Here is a 19,337-nt window from a genome sequence, read left to right as displayed (position 1 = left end):
CATCCTGGGCAACAAGAACAAAACTCTGTCTCTCAAAAATATATATATATATATTTCAAATATTTGTTCTACATATATAGAATACATATTCATAAATAAAATTCATAAATACAGAACCAGTATGTATATAGAATATATATAATATATTGGTTTTGTATCTATGAATCAAATTTGGAGTGAGAAGTTTTATAAATTTATAACCTTGGAAATTATTTGATACCTATCTATTAACAAAGATTCATATATTAATAGATTTTTCAGTGAAATAAAAGTCTCATGCTATAGCTCTTCATATATTAAATAAAAGTAATCCAACAGATTCTGACCATGTACTGCCCTATTTTAAGGACCCCCTCTTTAGTTGTAAGAAGAACATGAATTTAAATTGCAAACAGAATTTTTAATATTTGTAATTTTTAAAAACAGAATTTTTAATATTTGCCTTTCCACTTTATTGATTTAGAAAAAGGTAAAATTATATTAGCAAGTCATAAGTTTGTAGTGTTAATAGTAATCTCAGAAGGTTTAATATACTCATTCTTAGCCATGTTTAGAATTGAATATTTATGTTTAAAAATTATTTATTTTCATTCTTTGTTTTAAATAGTCCTGATAAACCTGTGAGTGTGAAAATAAGTTTTGAAGATGAACCAAGAAAGAAATATGTGGATGCTGAAACTTCATTATAGAACTGAACCAAGAGGCATTATACATATAGATATATACATATGTAAGGTGTGCGTATCATGTCACTATATATAAGAATATTGTATGTCATGCTGTTTATGTGTGACTACTGAGTTTTTAAAAGTAGTGTCTGGAGTTTGTAATGAGCACCGTGGAGACTATGTGTATAATGAAATGCTCTCTTTGAAGTGAGGTACATGGTTCTTAACTATTCAAATATTTATTCTGTTAGAAAAAAAAAATTTCTGTTTTGCAATAGAAGGATGCGGAGAAATGCATTCAGTCTGCTTTTCTTACATCTCTTTGTTCATCAATGGCAATTCATAAAAACCTTAAGTGATCCTTTGTTTATGTTTATAATTTTTATGTGTTTCTCGGAATTTTCACGTATGATTTCACTTTTGTTAGTGCTTTATGGGAAGAATAGGGAGTCTATCTATACCAGTGCTGTGGGAAAAGTGAAAACATTTCAGGGCTTCTCTGTCTGTGTTTCATTTCTGTAGATGTCCATCATGTTTCACTAACTGGCGTTTTCTTAGCCATAGAGATGAATGTAGAACAATGGAAACTTTAATAATGATAGTTTTTAACTTTTATGTTTAAATTTTTTTTAATCTCAAAACCTTCATATCTGGGTATCCATTGTGACAGACAAGTACAATTGCAGGTGATTTGATAATTAAGCACCCATACTATTTATAACTTCATGAATTTAAAAAGTTATACAATGCCAGTTTGCAATAGTTAGATTTTGAAGCCTTTGTAGAATTTTTTTTTCTGAATCCTTATACTCTTTTAAATCCTATTTTTCCCACTCTGTTCTCTGCCTTGTCTCTCTTTGTCTTAAAATGGTTTAGTTTCCATCAGGTTCAAGTTATTGACTATTCCTTATAAGTAGTGGGCGTAAATAATCAGGAGTCAGAATTCTCTCAGATGGGTCTGTGATCAGTATTACTTTATTAAGAATTACCTTTTATTTTCTCTTTATGTTATTCTTTTGTAGATTACATTTAATAGCTTGTTACCTGTGATTTTAAAATATTTATTTTGATATGATGCTTAAATATTATATAAACATTTGGAAAAGTAACAAATAGAGTAAATTGTTAATGTAAATAGTTGGTGCTCACTTGCATTTATGTTTATTATCTTAAAGCAATTGATAGATTTTACATCTTTGATATAAAGCACTGCCATATTTATATTTTAAAAGGAAATTAGACATTTTATATGTAGCTCAGATTAATGGCATTTTTATTTTGTGTATTTGTTAGTTTTTGCTTTTCTGAGCTTTTTAAAGTCTAACAAATCTTGTTAGTCATCTTTTATATACTTTTAGCTCCATGTGAAATAAATAAATGTTGTTAAGCCTGTAGGACTGGATGAATGGGGTTGTGAAACTGATTTGACAAGAGAATAATTTACAAAAATCAAATGAGTATTGAGAAGCCACAGAAATATCAAAAATGGTGACATGACTATTAGGATGAAAATTTTAATGAAATTCCAATGCCCTTTAACCATATAATTAAATTATAAAAGTATACATAATTAATCTAATAAAGGATCATGAGGAATGCCAAAAGCTGAAATTTTAGCAAGTCTGGTGTTTTAAATTCATTATAAACTATTTATTAACTAAGGTAATGTCCTCCTCTAAGACCATATTGTAAGAGTCTAGTTAAAATGATGGATTCAACTTCTGCCTTGGATGAGAGGTTGGAAATGTAGCTGCTTTTCTTTAGAAAATATATAGCTGTCATCATTTGGTACTGCCTAAAAAGAGTTAGACTCTATTGGCAATTGATAGAGTATTACCCACGGTGCTTATTATTGTTTATGAGCTTCCATTGTAATGATTCCTTTTCATTTGTAGCAGCATAATTATTTCCAAAGACCCCAGTATTTGCTGCTATTTTTAAAACTCCCCTGATGTACCTGAACAAGAGGATTTCCTCACATCATTTCCTTGTGTCTGGACATCGGGGGTAACAACTGTACTTACTCTACAGGAAGAAATTTTAAAACTGAAAACTACCTGGGATCATAGTGTTTCTGTGATTTTATTTAATTTATGTATAGTAAGTATCCAGTGCCAGAAAAACCATCACTTGCAAAATACTTTGCACTCAAAATGTTTTCACAGTGCTTCTAATTTTACTGGTTTCTGCTTTCTTTTGACTACTTGACTGACAAAATGATCTGACTACTCCGTTTAAGAGCAAAGGTAACTCATGTTTAAGTAATTAACTGCTTGTTTTAAGTGATTATATTTCTTCCACTGTTTTTGAAAAATAATCATAGATAACATTCATTGAGACAGTGACAGATATAATTTACTACATATATTGATTTTTAAATAAAGTTGCCTTAAATAAGTGTATATAAGCAGTAGTAGTTGCTGTGTACTGATTTACCTCAAGGTGCAAAATAATTAAACCTGTACATATTCCATTTACAAAATAAATTCAGCCCTGCACTTTTCTTTAGATGCCTTGATTTCCAGAATGGAGCTTAGTGCTACTGAATACCCTGGCCACAGAGCCACCTCAGGATATTCTTTTCTCCACCCTAGTTTTATTTATTTATAGATACCTGTTTACAAAGTCTGTAGTAAATCCTGATGCTGACCATCTGAAATGTACTTTTTTCTGAATGCTGTTTCAATCTAAAGTAGCAGCTTTTGAGAAAACAATGACGTAAATTCCTTATAATAAAAGGATGATTCTATATATTCTTTAATGATATTAAATATGCTGAAGCGAAGCACACAGTCTTTCTAAAGTGTGTGTGTGTTTGTGTGAATGTGAATGATTCTGATCTTATATCTGTTAAACGTCGTTTTAAAAAGCTGTGGCATACCATTGTTCATATTTGCCAAGTCTTCTGTAAAGATGTCTAGGACAAAATATTTTATGTGCTAATGCATGTATTTGTAAACCAGATTTCTTTACCACTCAAAATCAACTTGTTTTCTTCATCCAAAAAAGTTTATTTCTTCCACATACTTAAATTTTCTGTGTGGGTATAATAGCTTTCTAATTTTTTTCTTTCACAAAGGCAGGTTCAAAATTCTGTTGAAAGAAAAATGCTTTCTGAAACTGAGGTATAACACCAGAGTTTGCTGTTTAAAGGATTATATGATGTACATCAGTTCTATAAATGTGCTCAGCAGTTTAAGGTGTGAATCCTGTTTTAAAGTGCTCAGATTTCAACTGTGTAAGCCATTGATATAACATTGTAATTAAAAATGTTTTTATGAAATAACTTAATGTTTTAAATTTATTTATGTAGATCGCATCATTTTTATCATATGCAGTACAGATATGTGAAATGTCTTTTGGTTTATTCCAACAATTATTTATTTTAGAAAGTAAATTTAAAGACCTTAAGGACGTTCAAAGTTTAAAATAGTGTTCAAATTGCAAAATTTGGCCATCTTAATATAAATTGGTTTCTTTTCTGACTTTTCAAAAAGTAACATTAAGTGTCAATTATAGGAAAACATAGTTGGAAATGTAACCATCCAAAGATCATTTTAAAAATGAAATTTAATTAACACATACTGACTTCAACATTTGACTTAGAGTAATTGTTAAACCCCAGGTTGTTGTTTTTTTTTTTTTTTAAAGTCAGATTTTTGCACACTGATTAGTTTTTGTGTTGTGGCTTTTTTTTGTTGCTTTATTATTCAAGGTTTTTTTTTTTTTTTTTTTCCCCCATGGGGGAGATTGTCTTCCAGTGTTTACTATGTTTAAATAAATAAAAATTGAATTTTATTGTTCATTTATATAAAATTTGATACCTTGATGTAATTTCACAGTACAGTTCCAATTTTTATGGCTTTTATAATTACAATGATATTTTCTTTTACAATAAAATCCAAAGTAAACATTTAAATTGTAGAACTGATATTTTTTCATTTATATGAAGTATAAGCCTCTACCAGGTCTATATTGTGAATGATCCTGCCTTTCAAATTTGTTTCATAATTGTTAGATGAAAACTATTTTTTCGGAGATGTTACTGAAGTTGATTGAGCAATAAAAATCTGCTTAATTAGTTGTTGGCTATTGTCTTTACTTTGTATTCTGATTATTAGGAGACCCACATCTCTGTCTCAGCTTGAGATGGGATAGGAGAGGAAGGTAAATGAGTGATGTCTGTTTCTGGCCTCCTAATATTCCTAGGCTTTGGTAGGAGAGAGAAAACAGGAAACGTTGTGAAAAAAATAAAACAGTGTTTGTTTCACAACAAACAGCGTTTGCTGGTTAAGAAATAATTGAAATTAAAGCTCTCTAAGAAAAGGCTGATGCATTTATTCCCCCTTGATTTTAGAAATCTTGCTGTGTGATGTGTAATGATTTTCATTATAATACTGAACTCTCCAGGGCTTTTCTTTCTTTCTCTGTTTTTTTGTTTTTTGTTTTTTGGTTTGTTTTTTTTTTTTTTTTTGAGACGGGGTCTGGCTCTGTCACCCAGGCTGGAATGCAGTGGCCCAATCTCAGCTCACTGCAAGCTCTGGCTCGGGTTCACGCCATTCTCCTTCCTCAACCTCCCGAGTAGCCTGGGACTACAGGCATCCGCCACCACACCCGGCTAATTTTTTGTATTTTTTTTTAGTAGAGATGGGGTTTCACTGTGTTAGCCAGGATGGTCTCTTGATCTCCTGACCTCATGATCTGCCTGCCTTGGCCTCCCAAAGTGCTGGGATTACAGGCATGAACCCGGCCTCTTTCTTTGTTTTTAGTGACTAACTTTATTATGAATTATTTTCCTTAATAGAAAATTACAGGTCTTGGTGTGTTTCTCATTTGGCATGTGTGGAACACTTTCCTTTTGTGTTTTCTGCACTGAAAAACTTCTGATAACCTCACCATAAGTTTGATACCCTTTGGAATAAGATGGGGATAGACACTTATGTTTTTGGAAATTTCATTTGAAAATTTAGTTTACATTTATTTTAGGGAAATTTTTTTGGTCAGTTTATAATTTCTAGCTACAGACCTTTGAGATTCTGTAGGAGGAGAGAGGAAAAGAGTAACTCTTTGATCTGGCTAATAAAGGCATATCTGATCTCTTAAGTATCAGTTCTTTTCATGGTGGACCCACACGTTCCTATCTCTATGCTTTTAATGAAAACATTTCTGTTGTTTAGTAGACCTTCCTTTCTGCTTCTCTGCTTTTCTTTCAAAGCCCAATTTAAGTTCTGCCTTTACTTCAAATTGTACTCAGCCCTCTGCTTTCAGTCTACACGATCATTCTCATTCCTCCACTTAGATTTGTGTGTGGGGTGGGGGCGGGCGGGGGTGTGTTTGTGTAAATAGCCTTATTCTAGACCATTGGGCTGAAGTCTTCTTATAAATTTTGGGAAGTGATTTTATCTTCTTGATGAGCTGATGCTGAATATCTACTTACATGCAGATTTGTTACTTTTATGCTGTAGTTAAGACATTACGCTGTTTTACTTTTGAACTGTATCATTTATGTTTTGCATTTCGTTTTAAAAAAGGCCTTAGAAAAAGATGTTTTCATAGTTTTGAGCCTTGCTATATAAGCTATAAGCTTGGGGCAAGATCTCTTGTGGGATTTTATTTTTTATCATGTTACAGAGGGACCCTTAACATTTGAGATGATAGTGTATGTGTCTTAGAGGCAGTGTCATTCTTGCCTCTTAATCTCTGCAGCTTTCAGGGAAGTTCGGGAATATTCTGAGATGGCTAAAACATTAGTTTAAGACTTTAATTTCACTGAGTAGTGGAAAGATGGGAAGCACAATTGGTATTCTGGTGAACATGAAAAGTTCAGTGGAGTCATGTCTCACTGCTTAATATTTATTTTTTGAGATAGAGTCTGGCTCTGTCTGGCTGGCTGGAGTGCAGTGGTGCGATCTTGGCTCACTGCACCTCCGCTTCCTGGGTTCAAGTAATTCTCGTGCCTCAGCCTCCTGAGTAACAGGCAGTAGCATGTGCCACCATGCCCGCTGATTTTTCTGTTTTTAGCAGAGATGGTTTGGCCATGATGGCCAGGCTGGTCTGAAACTCCTCACCTCAAGTGATCCTCCTGCCTCGGCCTCCCAAAGTGCTGGGATTACAGATATGAGCCACCAAGCCAGGCTGACTGCTTAATATGTAGAATGTGTGTATAGAATACTTTTTCTACTCAGCATCGGTCTTCCTGCCCCTGTCACCTTGTTTTATTGGTAACATTAATCTTGATGGTTTTAATGTCCATCAATGATAGACTGGATTAAGAAAATGTGGCACATATACACCATGGAATACTATGCAACCATAAAAAAGGATGAGTTCATGTCCTTTGTAGGGACATGGATGAAGCTGGAAACCATCATTCTCAGCAAACTATTGCAAGGACAAAAAACCAAACACCACATGTTCTCATAGGTGGGAATTGAACAATGAGAACACTAGGACACAGGAAGGGGAACATCACACACCAGGGCCTGTCGTGGGGTAGGAGCAGGGGGGAGGGATAGCATTAGGAGAGAGATACACCTAATGTAAATGTTAATGGGTGCAGCACACCAACATGGCACATGTATACATATGTAACCTGCACGTTGTGCATATGTACCCTAGAACTTACATATAAAAAAAAATCTTGTTGGTTTTATGGTCTCCGAAGTTTAATTAGTTCTTCTATACTCACTGGAGTTTGGCTTTCATCTCGCCTTTCTGCATTTCCAAAATAGGGCCATCTTCATTTTAAAAAATGCTTTCAATTACGGAAGCCTAAGTGTTATTACCCCAATGTGCCTACTTACTATCCAAACCTGAAAAACGTTAGGGTTCACAGTATTCATTTAAAATCCAGTTTGGGAAGATGTAATCACCAGTGTTGACACACTCATGAGCGTTTAGTGATATTAAGATGAGGTTGAATAGGGCCCAGTACTCGAAGAAATCGTCAAAGGAGCATCATCGTGATTAAGACCAGACTCAAGTAGATGTTACCGTAACTCGCATCACTTACTAGCTCTGCCATACTGGACTACTTAGGAAACTTCTTGTGCCTCCGTTTTATAACTAAGTGAAATAAGGAAAGAATTTGAAATCGTGCCCTGCACAAAATTCAGCAGTCAGTAAATTGACATTTTTCATGTATTTAAAGTTACAGAATGTCAGGTATATTTTTAAAGCGTTATCTAATGCAGTTCAGAAATTTTAAAGACGCTTCAGACTTTCACAAAAGGTGGAGTGACTTGCCCAAGGCCACAAAACGAACTGGCAATAGTCGTACCATACAGGTTTCTTGAATCCCAGATCACTCTTATTTTTGTGAAAAATATGGTGCTATGGCACCATATTCTCATTGCCTGTGGCTTGAGTAACTGAAGACGTTTTCACACCCTATGAAAGATATTTAGCATGCTGCATTGATTCCTTATCAGATTAAATCTTTGCTTTTAAAGAGAATTGATTTTTAGCCCATAGCGGTTCTTGAAAGTAAACACTCCAAGATGAAGCTGCCCTTTCCCATCAAAGGTTAGACACCCTAAATCCAGAAAAATCTTCAACGTTTAGGAGACCTGTTCACAGGTAGCTCTAGGTTCCAGTTAAGTGGCTGCAGCACAGCCTTCAGCATCACTTGCCTCCTCTTCTGCTTGCAAGCTTGGTGGTGGATCTAGCGCGTCTCTGGTTGCTACGGCGATTCCCTGGCAGGCGTCATCCGTCGCTATGGCGCTCTGCACTGCGCAGCATGGCTGCTCCCGATTGGCTGAGGGAGGAAGAATTGTCGGCATTGGCCTGGTCAGCGCCGGTTGGTGGCCTGGAGGAGGATTTGATTGGAAAACCAACGGCGCAGCTGGCCGCGGTGTACTCGAGGTTGAGGGGACCGCGAGTAGGCTGGGGGGAGGACAGGACGGGCTAAGACTGGACGGGACCCCGGTCTGCAGCAGCAGGTGACAGCAGCAGGAATAATGAGAAGGAGATTGGCCTGAAGGAGGGACTGTCCCTCCGGCGCGGTGAGTAGGCGGGAGCCGCTGCCCGGCTGTGCCTGCGCGCAGCTTGAGTCAGGGTCTCCGGGGAGACGTCCTCAGGTGCCTGTGGAGCGGCCCCGAAGCCTCGGGAGCCAGCTTCACTAGACAAGAGGCAGGGGTAGAGAATGCGGCTGTGGTGGGTAAGTGAGTCACTACGTGAGGCAGTCTTTTCGAAGCAGTTGGGTTTGTGTTGGACGGATGGATGGTGGCAAAGCGCCATCAACGATGCTTCTTGGCGCTTCCATTTTGATAACGGAATTATTCTGGTTAAATGGAGCCTGAATGTGTCTCTTCCAATCTGCTCCGACGCCTCTGGAGGTTCATTCTTCATCTCTGTGAGCGTCGCTTTTCTGCCTTCTCCTTACAGGATGCTGCTTTGACTTTGCCCCTTTGCTTTTCTGCTCCACTTCGGTGAGCCCTTCCACTTCCTCGCCTCAGGCACCACGTATCTGATGATGGTTAGAAAGCCTCCACCTGGAACCTAGCCTGCTCCACTAAGCGTCAGACGCCAAAATCCAGCTGCCAAGTTAATGCCACACATGTGCAACCCGAACGCCATCTTCCCCACGCCTGCTACTGCTCTTGGATTCCACTATCCATTCAGTTTTCAAAACCTACACTCTAGACAACATCCATGACACTTACTGCTGCTTCCTCTGCATCTCTATCAATTATCAAGACTATCCCTTCTTAATAGATGTTGAATCAATTCCCACATTACCATCTCTGTTCTTACTGTCTCAATTTCCACCATCTCTTGGTTAAATTCAACATCCATCTGGCTTCTTTGATTCTAGTCTGGCCCTATCTGTCCAATTCACTTTTTTCCCACCATTGTTAAACTGATTTTTTTTTTCCTTTGGGAAGGAGTCTTGCTCTGTTGCCAGACTGGAGTGCAGTGGAGCGATCTCAGCTCACTGCAACCTCCGCCTACCGGGTTCAACCAATTCTCATGCCTCAGCCTCCAGAGTAGCTGGGATTACAGGCGCAAGCCACTTCGCCTGGCTAATTTTTGTATTTTTAGTAGAGAAGGGGTTTCACCATGTTGGCCAGGCTGGTCTCGAACTCGTGATCTCAGGTGATCCACCCGCCTCAGCCTCAGAATTACAGGCGTGAGCCATCGCGCCCGGCTAAACTGATCTTTTTACAACGCACATAAGGGCATTTCTCTTCCCTACCTAAAGTCCTGCAATGATTCCCCATTACCCTAATCCAATCTTTAGTTAGGCCTTCTATCAGCAGTTCCATCTTGATTGTTCCCAGAATATGTCACATTTTCTCCTGTGTGTAGTTATCTCACCTGTCGCTCACACTGCCTGGAATGGACTCTCCTTTTTGCACCCCCACACTCCTGCTCTCACTCCCCAATAATTTTCTGTATGTTGCTTGATTACTGTTTCTTTCTCTAGACTGCCTCTGTGATGGCAGAAGCCATCTTTGTCTCAGTCACTATTGTTATATATATCCAGCATTTAGCCCAGTACAAGACATCATAACAGGTGTTCAACAAATACTTGTTAACTGGTTGAATCTCTAAAATGAGAAGTTACTATTTGCCATGGTATCTTTATTTCTTCCAGAAAAGTTAGAAATGACCAATGAAGCTTTTGGTTATAAAAGGTAAATGTTGAATTTACAGGTTTTCCTTAATTTCAAGACCGTCAGTAATTGGAAACTACTTCAATTCACAGTTTATGGTTTAAGCTATAATCATTATCACGGTAGCTGTTATTATATGACATAAGCTTAAAATGGTAAAAAGAGAGAGAGACAGTATAGCATGGTTTGCAAGAGCTAAGCTTTGGAGTCATACATACATAGGTTTGAATCCTAGCTCTAGCATTTTAGTTGTGTAACACATAACAAATCACTTAGCCTCTAGTCAGATTCTTTATCTGCACAATGGGCATATAATAGCACCTAGCTCATAGGATTGTTTTAAAGATTATATGTACATAATTCATACCAAAGGCATAGTGCTTTATATATAGTAAGCTTTCAAGGTTAAAGATGAACACACTGGGCCAGGCACAGTGGCTCATGCCTGTAATTCCAGCACTTTGGGAGGACGAGGTGGGTGGATCACCTGAGGTCAGGAGTTCAAGATCAGCCTGGCCAACATGGTGAAACACCGTCTCTACAAAAAATACAAAATTAACTGGGCATGGTGGCCCAAGCCTATAATCCCCACTACTTGGGAGGCTGAAGCAGGAGAATCCCTTGAACTGGGAGACAGAGGTTGCAGTGAGCCAAGATCATGCCACACTGCTCTACAGCCTGGGCAACAAGGGTGAAACTCTGTCTCAAAAAACAAACAAACAAACAAACAAACAAAAAAACCACCGAAGGCTAGAGTTGTGAAATTGGCATGGTCATTTCACAAAAGGTAAAAATCAATCTTTTGATTCAGTCAAGTGCAATTTCTAGGACACCATCCTGTTGTTATAGTACTTGATCACAAACTTTTGTGTTTGGCGACAGCCTGATACCGCTCAGAGTCTCAATCATTCAGGGAGTATTTATTGACCATCTAATGGGTTTGGGGCTCCATGCCCAGTGAGGGTGAGCCAAAAGACAGTGCAACCAATAAAGTCTTCAGGAGGTGGAAGAAGGGCCTGGAATGTTACTCTGCCTGTCAGAGCCAGTCAAGCTTTGAGTCTGAAGTCAGAGTGAACTGGGTTGAGCACTTGGATAGGCAGAGAGAAGCTGGAAGTTCATCCAGACAGTCAACAAATATTTGTTGAACACCTGGGCCTTCAGCAGTGAACAAAACAAAGGCACTATTATCTTTGGACAGTTCTCAGGGCACAGTAGAACAGAGTTCACAGAACACAGATTCTCGAGTCAAACTGCTTGGGTTCTAATCCTAGCTCCCCAAATTCTAGATATGGGATTGGCAAGTTACTTAATCTTTCTGCACCTCAGTTTCCTCATCTGTAAAATGAGGTGGTTGTGAACATTACATGAATTAATATGGAAAAATTTCTTAGAACAATGGTCGTTATGCAGGAACTGCCATGTAAATGTTATTTATTTGTATTATGCTCTATTTGGAACACAGTACGAGGAGAGAAATAAGTAAAGCAGGATGAGGGAATAGAAATAATCAGCTTGTGGATAGTGTGTATGACTTGGATTTGGGAATAAGTCTTACAGTTTCAAAGATTTCATCTTCTAGATGAAAGTGAACTTTAAACAAACTCATGTATATGCCTGATATGTATCATGATTTAAGAAACAGGAATGGCCAGGCACGATGGCTCACACCTGTAATCCCAGCACTTTGGGAGGTCAAAGTGGGAGGATCACTTGAGGTCAGGAGTTCGAGACCAGCCTGGCCAACGTGGTAAAACCCTGTCTCTACTAAAAATACAAAAATTAGCTGGGTGTGGTGACGTGTGCTGGTAATCCCAGCTACTCTGGAGTCTGAGACAGGGGAATCACTTGAACCTGGAAGGCGGAGGTTGCAGTCAGCCGAGATGGCACCACTGCACTCCAGCCTGGGCATAGAGCGGGACTCCATCTCAAAAGAAAACACAAACAAACAAACAAACAAAAACAAAAAAACAGGAATATGCGCACTGGATAAAATATATAGTTTTTCATTTGGTAAAATAATTCCTTATACTTATCTATAGGTCAGACTCCCCTCATCTCAGCTAAAATCTGCCATGGTCATAATGAAAGTCATGGACTTAAGTCCATAGAGTTGGCATCAATTCAAAGCTTATTAAATCTTATATTAGAAATAGTTACGATAGACACAGATTCTAGCTTCAAAGCAGTCAGCAGAATCACAGTGACAAAATGACAACTGACTGGCTCATGTCTACAAAAGATACCTAAGCACTCCTGTAAAAATTAAAGTAAAAACTACAAGCAGGACAGATAAAGCACAGCAGCCATAACACTGACCTTGGGCCATCAGGAAAAAGTTGCACAGTATTTAGTATATTTAGTAAAAGACAGGCAATTGTTAATATGAAAAGTATGAATAAAATAATATTTGTTTATTAAAGAAATAAGTATTTATCTAGAAAATTCACTTAGGTGAATAGAGAGCTGGATAAATGCCACCAATAAATGAGAGTTAGTACTGCATTAGGTTAACCGGAAGGGTTCTGCCTGGCTTCAAATCTCTGCTCTGCCACTTACCAGCTGTGGGACCTTGGCAAATGGATGAACCTCACTGGGCCTCATTTCCTTCATGTGTAAATTAGGGACTGTAAGGGTAGCTACCTTATAGATTCATTAGGAGTATTACATTAGGTAATGTATAGAAAGCACTTAGAACAGTGCTAGCACCACCATATAAATGTTTGCTCTTATTATGACTGTTGTTATTACTAGGTATGAGATCTTGGCCAAGTTACTGGACATTTTAGTGCCTCAGTTTCTTCATCTGTAAGTTGGAGATATATTACTACCTCAAAGGGTTATTTTGAGGATTAAATGAATATACTAATGTGCTTGTAAGAATAACCCTTATTAGGTTTTTAAAAATTAAAATGAAAACCATTTATGACATTGAATTTAAACCCTATTTTTAATTTTATCTCTAGTATTTTTCATTAATGAGTCAAAATCAATGAATATAGACAAATGATTTAAAATAAATACACAGCCAGGTGCTGTGGCTCACACCTGTAATTCCAGCACTTTGGGAGGCCAAGGAGGGTGGATCATCTGAGGTCAGGACTTTGAGACCAGCCTGGCCAACATGGTGAAAGCCCGTCTCTACTAAAAATACAGGAAAAAAAATAAATAAATAAAAATAAAAATTAGCCAAACATGGTGGTGGGCACCTGCAATTCCAACCACTCGGGAGGCTGAGGCAGGAGAATTGCTTGAACCTGGGAGGCAGAGGTTGCAGTGAGCCGAGATCGTGCCACTGCACTCCAGCCTGGGTGACGAGTAAAACTCCATCTCAAAAAATAAATAAATAAAGTAAATACACAAGCTCTTCAAATGAAGTAATATTATTACCAGCCTGAGCGACACAGTGAGACCACACTCTCCACACACACACAAAAGATGATACTTACAACAGCTATCATAACAGTAACACAGTTCTCTAGTTGTTGACAGTTCTAAAGGGATGTCACTCTATTTTATTTAGTCCCGACTGCCACCTTGTCATAGGCATGTTGTTATTTCTATTTTTCGGCCAATGAGAAAATAGTCAGAGAAATCCAGTGACACTTTTGAGGTCACTCAGTGGGCAAGTGGAAACCAAGCCTCCTCTACCCCTGTTATTCTTTTTGACTATATTCCAGTGGTGTAACCAGGAGAATTCACATTCCCAGACTTGTCAACTTGCATCAGTGGAGACAGTGGCATTCATATAATACACATGTGTATGCTACACTTGACACAATGTGAATACTCATCTTTCCTTTAGGAAACATTATTGTCCTGTTCATGTATCCTTGAGGTAGTACGTCTTTAACATCAATGTAATACTTTATGTTCTTTTCTTTGTAGCTTCCTTGTATTTATAGAGATATTTTGTCAAATCAACATGCTACAATCACTGGATACTAATCAGCTGGGGCAAACTTAATTGCTGTTCTTTTTCATTGTCTTTACTCTCCATATCTACATCATGATATTCCAGTTATATTTGGAGCTTCGCAATCACATTTAACTTGGAATCTGTTCATTGATTGATTCATTCAGCAATTATTTATTGAATCCCTCTTTTATTATAAACTACAAAGTATGTGCTAGATAGTGGGAATGAGCCAAAAAGCTGTCCTCCATATGCTTGACTAGTTTACAGTAAACTAATGGAGATGGACATATGTATTTATTGAATTATTACCTGAATCAGCCTCTTTGTGAAAAGCTGCAAGGCAATGCTTGGCGGGGTTGTGACCCTGTCTAGGAGGTCAGCCCAAAGAATGGATACTTCAGGCCGGGCGCAGTGGCTCAAGCGTGTAATCCCAGCACTTTGGGAGGCCGAGACGGGCGGTTCACGAGGTCAGGAGATGGAGACCATCCTGGCTAACACGGTGAAACCCCGTCTCTACTAAAAAATGCAAAAAACTAGCCCGGCGAGGTGGCGGCGCCTGTAGTCCCAGCTACTCGGGAGGCTGAGGCAGGAGAATGGCGTGAACCCGGGAGGCGGAGCTTGCAGTGAGCTGAGATCCGGCCACTGCACTCCAGCCTGGGCGACAGAGCGAGACTCCGTCTCAAAAAAAAAAAAAAAAAAACAAAAAAACAAAACAAGAATGGATACTTCAGTTGAGACATGAAGGATAAGACTTCCAGGTCTCTCCATACCACCGTAGCCCTTGAGTCCAGGAGTAAAGGCCTGGGGATATTCAGAAGTAACTCTGGGGTGGCAGTTCAGGACCAAGTGTGAGTGGTAACTGGCTAGGGGGCCAGCGGCGTCAATGGCATGCAGCACCTCACAGAACTTGCTAAGTTTTCTTTTTATCCCAGGAGAAATGGGAAGCCTGTAAAGGCATAATTGGTGAAATATGTACGATAAAAAGAGTGCTCTTGTCGCTGTGTGGAGACAGGTTTTTTGTTGCAGTTCGGGAGAGGGAGACATGGAGACTTTGGAGGCGGGGAGATCATTTAGGAAGTGATAGCGTGGTTCCGGTGGGCACCAGTGTGAGCTTGGACTAGGGCGTTGGCAGTGGGGGCGGACACATAGGTGTCATATTTAACAGAAAAATTGGACTTAGTAGCCAAATGTCAGATATGGGGTTGAGGAAGCGAAAGGTGTCATTTTTCTGAGGTCCATGCCAAAGGACTCTCTTTTATTTGAGACTGTTTTATTTGAGACAGGATGAATGAATGTGTTAGGTGGGCACAAAAGTTAATTGCGGTTTTTGCCATTGAAAGTAATGGCAAAAACCGCATTTTTTTTTTTATTATTATACTTTAAGTTCTAGGGTACATGTGCACAACGTACAGGTTTGTTACATATGTATACATGTGCCATGTTGGTGTGCTGCACCCATTAACTCGTCATTTACATTAGGTATGTCTCCTAATGCTATCCCTCCCCCCTACCCCCTCCCCATAATAGGACCTGGTGTGTGATGTTCTCCTTCCTGTGTCCAAGTGATCTCATTGTTCAATTCCCACCTATGAGTGAGAACATGCGGTGTTTGGTTTTTTGTCCTTGCCATAGTTTGCTGAGAATGATGGTTTCCAGCTGCATCCATGTCCCTACAAAGGACATGAACTCATCCTTTTTTATGGCTGCATAGTATTCCATGGTGTATATGTGCCACATTTTCTTAATCCAGTCTGTGGATAGACAGACTGGATTAAGTGGACATTTAATCCAGTGGATTGATGGACATTTGAGTTGGTTCCAAGTCTATGCTATTGTGAATACTGCCGCAATAAACATACGTGTGCATGTGTCTTTACAGCAGCATGATTTATAATCCTTTGGGTATATACCCAGTAATGGGATGGCTGGGTCAAATGGTATTTGTAATTCTAGATCCTTGAGGAATTGCCACACTGTTTTCCACAGTGGTTGAACTAGTTTACAGTCCCACCAACAGTGTAAAAGTGTTCCTATTTCTCCACATCCTCTCCAGCACCTGTTGTTTCCTGGCTTTTTAATGATTGCCATTCTAACTGGTGTGAGATGATATTTCATTGTGGTTTTGATTTGCATTTCTCTGATGGCCAGTGATGATAAGCATTTTTTCATGTGTCTGTTGCCTGCATAAATGTCTTCTTTTTAGAAGTGTCTGTTCATATCCTTTGCCCACTTTTTGATGGGGTTGTTTTTTTCTTGTAAATTTGTTTGAGTTCTTCGTAGATTCTGGATATTAGCCCTTTGTCAGATGAATAGATTGCAAAAATTTTCTCCCATTCTGTAGCTTGCCTTTTCACTCTGATGGTAGTTTCTTTTGCTGAGCAGAAGCTCTTTCATTTAATTAGATCCCATTTTTCAATTTTGGCTTTTGTTGCCATTGCTTTTGGTGTTTCAGACATGAAGTCCTTGCTCATGCCTATGTCCTGAATGGTATTGCCTAGGTTTTCTTCTAGGGTTTTTATGATTTTAGGTCTAACATTTAACTCTTTAATCCACCTTGAATTAATTTTTGTATAAGGTGTAAGGAAGGGATCCAGTTTCAGCTTTCGATATATGGCTAGCCAGTTTTCCCAGCATCATTTATTAAATAGGGAATCCTTTCCCCATTTCTAAAAACTGCAATTACTTTTGTGCCCACCTAATATGTTTGCACTCTCCTTGCCTCATATAATTACCTCTGGTGTTCCTGCTACTTAATGTAATGTTCTTTGAATTCCATGAACACTCTAACATTACCTCAGGTCAATTCCTCTTTATCCAAAAGAGTTGGCCAAAGATTAGTGGAATGTGATGATAAACTGAATGATCTGCATATCTGAAGGCTGCCACTCACTCCTTTTCCCAACACTCGCCTTCTTCCAGATCCTTCAGCTCCAGCTCAACTCATCTACTCACTGTCTCCTCAAGCCACTTTCAGGATCTTGCCTGCATCCCTGTACTTACTGGCCAGGCCTGTTGTTCAACCCCCTGCCCATCTTTCTGGACCTTCTTCAAGTTTGCAGTTCACAAAGTCTTTCTATGATCTTTCCTCCGATTTCATTCAGTTTATAATCTCATTCCAACAGTTTTTTTTCCTGCTTTTTGACATTTCTAGTGTTCTTATTTAATCCATTGTATTTGCCTGAACCATTAAAAAAAAGTCTTCTTTTACAAAGAGACATTATCAGCAGTTTCATATGCTTTACCCTACATATTTATGATTTCCCACACACATTGGATTGTAAAGAGTTTTTTTTTTTTTTTTTTTTGCAGTGTCCAGTGGTATCTTGTGCACAGTCAGAGCACAGTAAATAATAAAATGCACTTGAAATAAAATGTTATTAGATAAAATTCAATTTTATTTTATAGCTCAGAAAGTACTTCTAGTTTTTGCAGCGCCATGAACATATGAACCTCAATTTGTTGATTCAGTCTTCTCTTCACTTGTGAAAGTTCTAGGGGTTTGGGTTGAATCTGTACTTACTTTACCACTTATTACAATGTTGGTTAACTATTTTATTAGAAGACATTATGGATCATGCCTTATTCAGTGTTGTATCCTCAGTGCCTGGCGTATACTACGGACTCAATAAATATTTCTTGGAGTAATGAATAAATATAATTCTCACTTTTCTGTTTCTCACAAAATCAGGAAATAGAATATACTCTTACTATATTTGGGGTCAATGAGAAAAGAGAAATTTAATGTGCTACTTTAGTTATTTTTGTTGATGGGTTAATACACATTCTTCCTTCACATCATCTGGACCTTTTTCCCTCTTTTCAATATCACTACTTAATATGTGAGTCTCAGGTTCATTTGCTCTAACACAGGCACATTGTAAACTATATGATGAGTAGAATTGGATGCTGTAGCAGCTATACAAGGCACAGACACAGCATACCACAAATACCATTATGCAATGACAATGGAGGGGATCCATAGAATCTACATTAATATCTGCAGATTTCCCTTTACAATAAAAGATACGAGTTGGAATGAGAATAAATCAGAAAATAGGGAGGTTGTAGTGGTATCTGTTGTCACATATTCTAGTTAATTTTGGAGCAGCACTCAGACCAACTTGGGTCAGTATTAGCCAGAGGAAAATGAAAGTCAGCACTTAAAGGAGTGTCCATCATCATAGCAGGTGGTCAGTAACTATTTGGAGGATTAAGTGGGAAAGGGTTAGAATACTATTGGAATTCTTGGTTCTTTTTATCCCCAGGTGCTTGTTTACAAAAAGTGCTTAAAGTATTGACTTTTTGCACAAGGAAGGTGGCAAGTGTACTGACTCAGGAGCAAGGCCGTAATAACGATGCTTGTCCTTAGCTGGCGACACACTCCTGCCCTTGGAGATTCTGTACCAACTGTGTCTTTGTTTACCACTCTATGATGATTAAAATACACCACCTACATATTTCACATGAGTGAACCAGGATGAATGAATGGATGTTTGCAAGCACCCCAGGGTCCAGGAGGTGAAGTTATGCAAACATCAGTTATTATATCACCCTCTGCCCTTGGCTAAGGGCCAATGTCAACAAGTTCTCTTTTTCCCATCTGCCTTAGAGTTTTCCATGAAGATTTAGATCCTGAAGGTGAAGTGGGCTTTGTTCTCCTTCTACTCCTAAAGATGCTGTGTGGCCTTTGACACATGTTTCCTCTCTGGGTCTTAATTTCCTCCTCTAGTAGAAGGGAGCTGAATTATGGTCTGCAACTGGTGACCTGTAGATTTGTTTTATTATCTTGTACAAGTGTCTTGTCATGTTTTGCTTCATTTTTAATGTGCTTTTGAATCTCTCTAGGAGAAGGTGCTCTCTCAGGTGTGACCAAAGCACTACCACTCTCTACACCTGTCTTCATTCATTTACATTCTGTTCTTGGGCCAGGATGGCATTAGACACCCTGGTACTGCATGTTCTCTGAGGTTTATTCTTGTCATAGCTGTCTCTTTTCTGCTAACTCCACATATAGTTTCCATTGAAGAACAATAACAATGTAATATAAGGGATAAAATCAAGACAACAGTTTAGACTAGAGAACCAGATGTCCTTTCTAAACTGTAATGGGTATTAGCAAGTTATGTTTCTTACAGG

General features: G+C 38.4%; 2 protein-coding genes across 11 annotated transcripts in view; both read left to right on the top strand.

The window, feature by feature from the left end:
- SLC4A7 (solute carrier family 4 member 7) overlaps positions 1 to 4,751 on the top strand; it is a 107,447-nt gene extending 102,696 nt beyond the window's left edge. For 6 of the 9 annotated variants that reach the window (XM_025375773.1, XM_025375776.1, XM_025375775.1 and 3 more), the window contains one exon: positions 608 to 3,456. In XM_025375773.1, the coding sequence (XP_025231558.1) occupies positions 608 to 689 (82 nt within the window). In that variant the 3' untranslated portion in view covers positions 690 to 3,456. Of the gene's footprint in view, positions 1 to 607 lie in introns of all 9 variants that reach the window. The other 3 variants (XM_025375777.1, XM_025375771.1, XM_025375769.1) reach the window with 2 other exon arrangements.
- A 3,685-nt stretch (positions 4,752 to 8,436) lies between these two features.
- The window catches only part of NEK10 (NIMA related kinase 10), a 263,478-nt gene continuing 252,577 nt past the window's right edge, over positions 8,437 to 19,337 (top strand). The window contains exons 1-2 of one of the 2 annotated variants that reach the window (XM_025376245.1): positions 8,437 to 8,671; positions 10,267 to 10,306. The gene's annotated coding sequence lies outside the window, so the exon portion shown is untranslated. Of the gene's footprint in view, positions 8,672 to 10,266; positions 10,307 to 13,962; positions 14,121 to 19,337 lie in introns of both variants that reach the window. The other variant, XM_025376246.1, reaches the window with a different exon arrangement.

The sequence above is a fragment of the Theropithecus gelada genome, chromosome 2, assembly GCF_003255815.1.
Source record: "Theropithecus gelada isolate Dixy chromosome 2, Tgel_1.0, whole genome shotgun sequence".
Lineage (NCBI taxonomy): Eukaryota > Metazoa > Chordata > Mammalia > Primates > Cercopithecidae > Theropithecus > Theropithecus gelada.
This window is presented reverse-complemented; position numbering and strand designations above follow the sequence as displayed.